Here is an 11647-nt window from a genome sequence, read left to right as displayed (position 1 = left end):
GCGTAGCTTGCTTACGAGGGGGGATGTTCCAGTTAGAATCGTCCCAGTGAACAAGCACCAAACCAGCAGTAAATTGTTGGTTGCCAAGCACTGTACATCAAAAGTGATTTTTATACTCTCAAGTGATGATTTAAATGTACAATTTATATCAAATTGTTTGTAAATGTTATTCGAACATCACACATAAGATGCAGCGGTTTTTTGAGAATATTTGTTGTGCATTTTGTTGTAAAGAATTCCCGCCAGTACTAGCTAGCAACTTACTGTGTCCGGTGGGGGAGGTTCATATTTTTTGTACAGTGCGTGAGTGCAGATTTGGATGGTGTGACGTGCATTGCATGACGTGCAATTTTGTGTCGTTCCTATCAAGTACATTGTTAAAGATATTATATTGTATATTGTAATTGTATTATTTTGGTAACTAGCCCAGTGAACAAGCATCAAACCAGCGTGCTTGAGTGCATAGTTGGATGGTAGGACGTGCATTGCATGACGTGCAATTTTGTGTCGTTCCTAATCAGAATAAATCTACATGACTGGTGCTACATGTTGGAGTTCCGTGTCAATGACTGATTGTACACAACGCAAGAAGATTACTGTTACACTTGATTGACAGCATGGCCAATGTTGAATGTTTACCTTTTAAACTTGGAAAAGAGACCCTTAAACCCAGACTTGGACCACACATCTACTCCACTGAGTAGCAGACTAGTGATTGCTTTGCAATGCTTGCAGTTAGACACTGATTCCTTCCAAACCAAACCAGTGTTGTGTAATGTTTATGGCTGATGAGCACTGATTCGTTTTATCTAGAATTTCTCTTCATAATTTCTCTTCATATGACAAGGATTGAAAAGTATTTGCCAGTAGATTGTCAACTTGATTCACGATGACGACTACTAGCTTGCTAGCTAAGATGTTGAAAGTATGATGTTGATATGATCAGTCCAATCAAAGCTACAGTAGACATAACGTGATTGGAAGTCATTTTATCTGTGGCCAATGACCTTGAGCCTTCTTGGATGGGCACTTCTAATGTAACTCTATGGCAGCACCCAGGGGGCTTGAATTTCTTTGCTCTCCCCGTAGATTTTGCGGTGACGAAGTGTCCCCATGAGTGACAGAACACTGAGCCAATCACGCACAACTAGAGAACATTACCAACCACTACGCTCCCAATTTTCTGCTGGCTGCCCCACCACCACCACAGAAAGCACTGAGCTAGGCTGAAACGCCTGCATTTTGGAGCTGCCTTACTCAAGACAGCAAAAAATAGACCATATTTGTATGCGGCTTTATTAACTCAATTATTATTATATATATTTTTTTACATTGTTTGCAAACTGACATGTGACACATATTAATGCAAAAATAACATGCAAAACAGGCAATAACAACAAAATATATATATTATCTGCCCCACATGCCCTGAATGACTGGTCGCCACTGCATGTGTGTAAAGTTTTTCCAAATCAGCTTACTGTTCCTTACACCCCACCGGGGGAAAAATGGTTTAATCAACGTTGTTACCACATAATTTCAACAACCAAAAATCTATGTGACGACATTGAATCAATGTGGACACCTGCAAAAAGTAATCAACATAAAGGCATTTTGTATTTTTTCAATCAACTTTTAACCTAAATCCAATTAAATTGTATTTTTTAGGGGGGGGGGGTGGATTTCACATTGAAATCATGTTAATTGACAACTCAACCAAATGTAAATCAAAACTAGACATTGAACTGACATCTGTGCCACGTGACAGAATCGCCCTCACTGAGAACTCCTTATTGGCCAGACCTCCAGCTTTGCTGAATGGGAGAGAGAGAGAGACCCAGGCTGATGACAGTCTCTAGGGACAACGTGATAGATCTCCACCCAATGACAGGTGCTTTCCGCTGGGATTCCTGAGTAAAGCTCCCCCTCTCACCAAATAGATCCTCTAGACTTGCCTGGAAGTATGTGGCAAGTTTCTGTAATCGACACATTTATGCTAATACACCAGACATGCCTGTCCTCCTACCAGGTTCCTCCCTATGCCTCGAGTATGGGACATCCACACGCTGAGTTTGAAACCACCTATGTGAGTTTCGGTGGAAAGTAGACACCATCGCAGAGCGGCTTCTCTGAAAAAAGTTGTAATCAATAAGAATTTTTGGCCCTTGACTCAAACTGAATTGATGAAATCACATCAACCTGGCTGGAGAGTTTATTTTGGTCATGGAACTGCAATATGGGATAAGTATATTATCAACAGAATAACAGACCCAATTTACTTGAATCGCTGCCCATAGATAGCTCTGGCACAGAGCAGGTTCATGCTTTACATTACAACATATGTAGAGTACAACCATACCTGACACAGGAAGCGGCACGGGTCCTAATCCAGGCAGTTGTCATCTCCCGTCTGGACTACTGCAGCTCACTGTTGGCACAAGCGGGGAGCTCCTGCAATTTATCCAAAACGCTGCAGCCCACATGGTGTTCAACCATCCCAAGTTCTCCCATGTCACCCCGCTCCTCTGCACACTCCACTGGCTTCCAGTCGATGCTCACATCCACTACAAGACCATGGTACTTGCCTACGGAGCAGCAAGAGAAACTGCCCCTCCCTACCCTCAGGCTATGCTCAAACCCTACATCCCAACCTGAGTAATCCGTTCTGCCACCCCTGGTTTCTTGGCCCTCCACCCTTACGGTAGGGCAGTTCCTGCTCAGCCAGGTCCAAGCTCTTCTCTGTGCTGGCACCCCAAAGGTGGAATCAGCTTCCCCCTGAAGTTAGGACAGCAGAGTCCCTGCCCATCTTTAAAGAGTATCTTAAATAATCCCACAGCACCACTACCAATTGATGGGAACAAACACTAAATTGGTAGTTAAATATGCTGTATGTGCTTATTACTTACGGTCGCTAACAATAGTGGCTAATAATATTGAACATATACCCTACAAATTGAAGGAAACAATAACAGTCAGGGCATATGATTAAAAAAATCTAGAGAGCACAAAGGTTACATTTGGTGTCAGTCTGCCTTGTCATCCCATTTGGTTTGCATCTCCAAATTGGATCCTTGCAAGTAGGCCATACAATTACACTTTGGTATAATGGTACAGCATGTCATACTTCACTGTGGTAAAGGGGCATAAATACCTGTCATGTTATGATATGCCTTTCAGATTCATGCCATATAGCTGGTTTCCCGTTCTTCTCAAGCAATCATAAGGTAAAATAGACCTAAAACAATAGTAATGTAGACTATTTAGTGCCTTCAGAAAGTATTCATACCCCTTGACTTATTCCACATTTTGTTATGTTAGGGCCTGAATTCAAAATAGATTCAATCGGGGGTTTTCTCACACCCATCTACACACAATACCCCATAATGACCAAATAAAACATGTTTTTAGAAATGTTTGCAAATTTATTGAGAATGAAGTACAGAAATGACTCATTAAAGTAAATATTTACACCGCTGAGTGAATACATGTTCGAATCACATATTACAGCTGTGAGTCTTTCTGGGTAAGTCTCTAAGAGCTTGGCACACCTGGATTGTACGATATTTGCACATTATTATTTTTTTAATTCTTCAAACCCTGTCAAGTTGGTTGTTGACCATTGCTAGACAGCCATTTTCAAGTCTTGCCATAGATTTTCAAGACAATTTAAGTTAAAACTGTAAATGTCATCTTGGTAAGCAACTCCAGTGTATATTTGGCCTTATGTTTTAGGTTACTGACTTGCTGAAAGGTGAATTTGTCTCCCTGTGTCTGTTGGAAAGCAAACTGAACCAGGTTTTCCTCTAGGATTTTGCCTGTGCTTAGCTCTATTCCGTTTCTTTTTATCCCCCAAAAAACTCAGTGATCTGTTGTGTTGGATTTGCCCCAAACATAACGCTTAGGGCTCCATTTCTGGCTAGCGTTAAGGCGGTGCTAGTGTCAAACGCACGTTAGTTTGCAATTTCATCATGCAAAAACTGGAGCACTGGCATTTTCAAGCCCTATAACGCCAGGTTTGGCAATTTACCTGTCTTATATCAGCTTGCTTGTGCTCAGATGGGAGGGATGGAAATAGTTGTCCTGTGTCCTTAAAAACATGATCCAAAGTGCTAATTTCAGGCAGCGCTGATTAGGATATTTAAGACCAACCAAAAGCTGGTTTTATCAGTAACGCAGTTGGTTGTGGCATGCATTTTGACAGTGGAAACAGCCTATCCAAGAAAAGCCTAATGTGCTTTTGGTGCCTGTGTACTTCGCATCTAGGTTAAAAATCAAGCATAGCCTCCCCTCTTCTCAATTAAGGCTTTTTTCTTGTCCTGCCCAATGCAATCCCATAGTCAAGACAGTCAACAAAGGCGTTGGCTCCTCCACATGGAAATTAATCCTTCTCACCAAAGCTTTATTCAAATATGAAGTTTGAGCAGAGTAAAACAGTGAGCTGACATTCCCTTTTTATCTATGAATTGTAGGCAGGCCCCACATTATTTTAGCCATGCAGGTCCCGTTTTGAACGTGTGTAAAACCCCTTCCATGATGTTGGCTACGTGTCCATGAGCATCATTAAACGAGAGATGGGAACCTTGGTGAAAACACCCGAACCTCGTATTTAGAAGTTATCTGTAACCTGTAATAATTGCTTGTTTTCCGTTTCATTTGTTCTAAACCAAAGCCCTCCCATAACGAAGGCTGGTTTACAAGCAATATGTGGCTTTTTTTTAATCCTGTGGATTTTACAGTATTACATGTATTTATTGTTGTTGTTTAAAAAAAACAGTGCTTGTTTTTCGTTTAATTTTATTACAACCAATCTTATTAGAATGATTGAACTTCCTGGATTTATGTTTACTACGTCTGTGGCGCGCATGCACTGCAACTTCTGGAGATATCTGAATGCGATCTGATGTGTAAGATGATTCCGGTTATGTTCGTAAAACATAGGCCTATTTGGGAGCAGTATAATAGTGAGTGTTAAGAATTTAATTAAAATTATTCTCTCTTTTTGGGCCGTTTTAATAATCCAAATTACAGTAAGACTTTCCCCTATATCAGTGTGAATGCTATTGAAGCCCTGCAATTACTTAGAACAATGTGGACAACTTGAAGCAATCACATATTTTGCCATGGAGCACGTTCTGATTGACAAGTGAGGGGCCAAGCCTCGACCCACCCACAACTTGTTAATTCATCAAAACCCAGCCCTTTTGCGCCAACACCAGCAAGTGCGCCGATAATTGTGATACTGAAAATAGCTCAAATATTTCTGACACACCCCTGAACCAACAGTATAGCGCAACTGCCTGTGCTTCTTATACTTACCATTGCATTAGGTTTGTTAAAATAGTCCTTCATATTCAGGACAAAGTTAATTTCTTTGCCACATTTTTTGCAGTTTTACTTTAGTGCCATATTGCAAGCAGGATGCATGTTTTGTCATATTTTCATTATGCACAGGCTTCCTTATTTTTACTCTGTAAATTAGGTTAGTATTGTGGAGTAATAACTACAATGTTGTTGATCCATCCTCAGTTTTCTCCCATCACAGCCATTAAACTCTGCAAGTCTTTTAAAGTCACCATTGGCTTCATGGTGAAATCCCTGAGAGGTTTCCTTCCTCTCCAACAACTGAGTTAGGAAGGGCGCCTTTATCTTTGTAGTGACTAGGTGTATTGATACACCACCCAAAGTGTAATAACTTCACCATACTCAATTGGATATTCAATGTCTGTGTTTTTTTTTTTTTTTACACATCAACCAATAGCACTTTGCGAGGCATTGGAAAACCTCCCTGGTTTTGTGATCCGAGTCCGTTTGAAATTCACAGCTTTTAAAATAAAAATGTAAATTGAACCTTTATTTAACTAGGCAAGTCAGTTAAGAACAACTTCTTCTTTATAATGACAGCCTACCCCGGACGATGCTGGGCCAATTGTGTGCCACCTTTTGGGACTCCCAATCACGGATGGATGTGATACAGCACTGCTCAACTGAGGGACCTTACAGATAATTGTATGTGTGGGGTACAGAGATAAGGTAGTCCTTAAAAAAAAGAATGTTAAAAGACTATTATTTCACACAGTGAATCCATGCAACTTATGTGACTTGTTAAACACATCTTTACACTTGAACTTATTTAGGCTTGCCATAACAAAGGGTTGAATACTTACTGACTCAAGATATTTAAACTTTTCAATTTTGATTAATTTCAAAACATTTTTAACTCCACTTTGACATTATGGGGTATTGTGGATAGGCCAGTGACAAAATATAAATGTGAAATTCAGGCTGTAACACAACAAAATGTGGAAAAAGGGGTGTGAATACTTTCTGAAGGCACTGTATTTACAATAGTTTTATCCAACCAGATTGCTCATATACCTAGCTCTTATCAATGTATAAATTACAGTGCATGGAGAAGGATGTTATTTCTATCTAAAAAGAGAAAGTAGAGGTTTTTCCACTTGGAACAGACAGGTTCACTTGACCTTATTCATGATTTCTTCACATGTAAAGATGGCAGAATTAAGTTAAGGTCAAAATAAGTATATCAGTAGACAGACCTCTGCCTCACCTCCATTTCTGTGATCTCCACCCCAAAAAAATAGCTGCCTGGTACCAGTTTCCTCATGCTTAAGTTCAAGGTTAGATTGCGCAGTGAGAAAAAGGAATAAGTTCCATTTACACCTGCATATCTTGGGACTTGATTCCCCCCATTGGGAATAGCGGAATCAGTAATGGGAGTAATGTGAGACCTGTACATGGTCCCGATTTATGAAGAGTCATTTGAAGAGCAGCAGATGGGGGTTATAAAGACTTTCAAACCATCAGTGTGTGTGTGTAGGGTTGTGGAGCTAGCAGTTTGAGCACAGCAGTACTGTGTGTGATCAGCAGCATGCTGTGGCTGGGCCTGACCACATTTAAAGAACCCATGACACCCCAGCACGGATTCATCTACATGGGCGATAGTCTCAAAGCACCTGGGCCTGCCCTTCATGTTTTAAAAGAGCCAGTGAGATACTGGAAAAAATATTAAAATACCATCAACCACTCATCTGAGAAAAGCAGTGTTTCATCCCCACCCACATTGAAAACAGCTAGAACTGAGTTATATTTATGCAAGAGATGTTTCTTTCCTGTTATTTAACGTAAATAAACAGAAACAAAAATCATTCAGTTTACTTCCACATGCACTTGGCTACTTCTGCTAATAGGCCCAGTAAATGCTTACTCATGCAATCACACACAGTATATAGCTAGTGGAGGGAGGGTAAGCAGATCTGTTTTATTTGCACATCTGTCTTGAAGTACACAATGTCAACATACCACCTACATTGAAACAGTTGTTCCACTGGACCAATTGCTCTTGCGATAAATGTAATTTTTCCAGAGTTAATTTTCAGGGCATCTTCAAAGGCCGAATGACAGAATGGATGTTGTTTCTGGGTATTGCTCCGAATGACTTGTTCCAATGGGTATCGGCCACTAAATAGGTTGGACAAATACAAATGCTCCCTCAGCTGTTCAAAAGGCTAGTTTTCAAAGTCAATGGACGAGTCCCAAATGAGGCAGGAGTTCCATGGGGATAGACATCCGATAGAATTGCTGCACCCCATCTATGTCCCACCCACACCGACTCCTACTGCTGTGGGTTGACATGCCCCCATGTCGTCAATGTTTCAGGTAGAGGATTTTCTTGCCGTACTGTACATTGTTTCTGAGAGCTGGGTGGCCGACAGAGATGCGATTTTTACACCACTTCAGCCCTGCCCTATAGATGGGCTTCACCGAATCAATGGACCAGCGAGTCAGGTATCTGTGTGATAAAACGACACAGGTGTGAGTTGGCCAGAGACAACAGAAGGTTAGGGAAAGACGACGTACAAGTGTTAATGTTAAAGGTAATGTTATGAGAGGTCTAACAAGAAACAATACAGTTGTGAGAAGGTACATTCGGAGACACTTCAAGAGTCTAGTTACCTGTTGAGCTGGGGCTTGGGCTTCTTTGGTACATGTCCCTCTGGGAGAGGTGGTTTGTGATCGGGGAGAAGACCTGGAATAGAGTACGTTTACCATCTTGAAGAAAATACACGTCACAATAGTAGAGTTTGCGGAAAATACACGTCACAATCATCAAGTTTGCGGACGACACAACAGTGGTAGGCTTGATTACCAACAACGACGAGACGGCCTACAGGGAGGAGGTGAGGGCCCTCGGAGTGTGGTGTCAGGAAAATAACCTCACACTCAACGTCAACAAAACTAAGGAGATGATTGTGGACTTCAGGAAACAGCAGAGGGAACACCCCCCTATCCACATCGATGGAACAGTAGTGGAGAGGGTAGCTAGTTTTAAGTTCCTCGGCATACACATCACAGACAAACTGAATTGGTCCACTCACACTGACAGCGTTGTGAAGAAGGCGCAGCAGCGCCTATTCAACCTCAGGAGGCTGAAGAAATTCGGCTTGTCACCAAAAGCACTCACAAACTTCTACAGATGCACAATCGAGAGCATCCTGGCGGGCTGTATCACCGCCTGGTATGGCAACTGCTCCGCCCTCAACCGTAAGGCTCTCCAGAGGGTAGTGAGGACTGCACAACGCATCACCGGGGCAAACTACCTGCCCTCCAGGACACCTACACCACCCGTTGTTACAGGAAGGTCATAAAGATCATCAAGGACATCAACCACCCGAACCACTGCCTGTTCACCCCGCTATCATCCAGAAGGCGAGGTCAGTACAGGTGCATCAAAGCTGGGACCGAGAGACTGAAAAACAGCTTCTATCTCAAGGCCATCAGACTGTTAAACAGCCACCACTAACATTGAGTGGCTGCTGCCAACACACTGTCATTGACACTGACCCAACTCCAGCCATTTTAATAATGGGAATTGATGGGAAATGATGTAAATATATCACTAGCCACTTTAAACAATGCTACCTTATATAATGTTACTTACCCTACATTATTCATCTCACATGCATATGTATATACTGTACTCTACATCATCGACTGCATCCTTATGTAACACATGTATCACTAGCCACTTTAACTATGCCACTTTGTTTACTTTGTCTACACACTCATCTCATATGTATATACTGTACTCGATACCATCTACTGTATGCTGCTCTGTACCATCACTCATTCATATATCCTTATGTACATGTTCCTTATCCCCTTACACTGTGTATAAGACAGTAGTTTTGGAATTGTTAGTTAGATTACTTGTTGGTTATCACTGCATTGTCGGAACTAGAAGCACAAGCATTTCGCTACACTCGCATTTAACATCTGCTAACCATGTGTATGTGACAAATAAAATTTGATTTGATTTGAGTTTCCAGAGCTGACACAAAGAGTATCGTACCTGCTCTATGCGCCATTTGCACACAGATGGCGATCTTGCGGTGCTCTTGGGCACAGAGACCAGTGACTCTACGAGGCAGCATTCCTCCATCAGACCTGATGAACTGACTGAGCAACAGGACATCCTGACAAAGACAAAACACAGGGAATTACTGTAGGTCTGAGCTCACAGAACAGGCACACATACTGATAGACAGAAACACAAGCACACATACTGATATAAAATGCATGAGACACATAGGAGATGTGAGTGTGTGGACCAGCACTGATCATGGCCACCGTATTATTTCTGCGGAGCAGTCGAGAGGCAGTAGCTAAGTATTCAGTCAGGTGTCAATGACAAACACTTACTGTGTAGTTGTATTTGTTCTGCAGGTTCCATCGGTAGATGGGGCACTGGGCTGTGGGGTTGGGTGGCTGTGGTCCGGCTGGAGTATCCTGTGTTAACCCCTCAATCTGAGAAAGAATGCATTGACAGTCAATAACTAAATAAGCTAGATAAGTGTTGACAGCTAACATGGTATAGATATGGTCTTAAATATCTTGAAATGTGTGGCTACCATATTGACTAGTACTATTAAGTTAAAAGCAATACATCGACATAGCTAGAGATAAACGCAACATCACCACAGAAACCACAAAATGAGTAGTGTGCAATGATGAAGAACCAACAGGTTAGATAGCTTATCACTTACTATTGTTGTTTTGCCTTCTTTCTTTTCCACGACTGAAAACAAACCAAATAGGCAGTCACAGTTAGTACAATTACAGGCCGCGGTTTCATAACAAACAGGTGTTGTACCGAAAATCACCCCACCCCCCCTTCGCGTGAACGTGCATACATCAATTATTCATTGCAAGGTCTTCACTCCGTTGTCAGTTTAGCCTACATTTCACTGATCTTAGTAGCAGAAAGTATTTTTTATGTGTGTCCTTCAAGGCAGCTGTCAATGATCACGTTAGGCTGAGTTTAATTTTAGTATGGCGGTTTGATCGCGGGGGAGACACTAGTAATGTAATGTCTGCAGTTTGGCTATGTTTCAAGTGTATTCGTCTAAATAAATCTCTTTGCCAGAATTCGTGATCTCTCCCATGTCTTATTCGACTAGTTGTTCTGAATGTTTATTGCTTGCCTACATTTTACTCCCTATGTTTAATATAACACACATACATGAATTATTAATTTCGGTTGCCTATCCTGACATGACGTTTGTTCTATAGAAAGTTGACTATGATGTGTGCCTCAAAGTATTTGACTCTAGCCACAAAACCAAGGAAAATAGAAAGTGGGTGTGGTGTTTCGGCAAGGCCATTTTCTTGCCTGCCGAAATCCTAAAGGTAAACTGACAACGGAGTGAAGAGCAGAAATCTTAACTAGCAAGCAAGTCGCAACAATGAGGGAATCGAGTGTGCGCGTTCACGCGAGGGGGGATTTTCGGCATAACACCGGCATGCTAATTTAGCTTGTGCTTCTAGTGAGTTTTAAAAAAGAAATTCAACTACAACGTGGTCGTTCAAATTATTTTATTATTATAATCAACTACCACAACTATCTTTAACGCCTAAAATAACCCTTATCGAAGGGCAACGCTTACCGAATGAATGCGCTACTGCTAGCAGCGCGAGCTGTCATATGGCTACAACAGGATTCAAGGAGAATCTCACCTTGTCGAATTCCTCTACTTTGAATAATCCCAAAAACCGAGAGTTGAGGGTAATTGGTTATACTCTGAAAGACACTCATATTGCTGCTGCTGGCCACACTTTTAACACCAGATAGAGAGCTCCAAATAGACCCCAGCACACAGCGCGCTGCCATCTTGGAATTGTGACCTTCTCTTTTTCCTGCTTCTTCTTTGAAGGTTTATTGGCAGCCTCCCCCCAAAACTTGTATTGCTGCCAGGTACTGTGCGGGATGAAAACAAAACGTTCCCAACTTTATAACTGAACAAAAATATAAACGTGTTGGTCCCATGGAGTTTGGTCACCAGATGTACTGTGTTTCCTCTGACACATTGGTGTGGTTGGCTTCCGGGTTAAGCTCCCGACCTTCGCTTCTCCCAAACCCGTACTGGAGTTGCAGCGATTGGACTAGACTGTAATTACCTATTGGATATCACAACATTTGGCAGAAAAAAAGGGTAAAAAATAACAAAAGTTTAAAATCCAGGGTTACTCCAAGCAGTGTAGTCACCTCAACTTGCTCAATTTCCACATTATTCATTACAATATTTAGTTGATGTTCAGGGTTTAGTGAATGATTTGTCCCAAATAACTA

At 41.6% G+C, this 11647-nt stretch overlaps 1 protein-coding gene across 1 annotated transcript; it reads right to left on the bottom strand.

Annotated features, from left to right (window-relative positions):
* Nucleotides 1-6931: 6931 nt before the first annotated feature.
* Nucleotides 6932-11419, bottom strand: LOC123991646 (39S ribosomal protein S18a, mitochondrial-like). Its single transcript, XM_046293287.1, has 6 exons — nt 11035-11419; nt 10065-10096; nt 9721-9825; nt 9371-9494; nt 7975-8047; nt 6932-7810 (listed from the first exon to the last, which is right to left on the bottom strand). The coding sequence occupies exons 1-6, from the start codon at nt 11186-11188 to the stop codon at nt 7666-7668; spliced, it is 633 nt and encodes a 210-aa protein (XP_046149243.1). The 5' UTR covers nt 11189-11419; the 3' UTR covers nt 6932-7665.
* Between the last annotated feature and the right edge of the window lie 228 nt (nt 11420-11647).

This window comes from Oncorhynchus gorbuscha, linkage group LG12 (assembly GCF_021184085.1).
Source record: "Oncorhynchus gorbuscha isolate QuinsamMale2020 ecotype Even-year linkage group LG12, OgorEven_v1.0, whole genome shotgun sequence".
NCBI lineage: Eukaryota > Metazoa > Chordata > Actinopteri > Salmoniformes > Salmonidae > Oncorhynchus > Oncorhynchus gorbuscha.
This window is presented reverse-complemented; position numbering and strand designations above follow the sequence as displayed.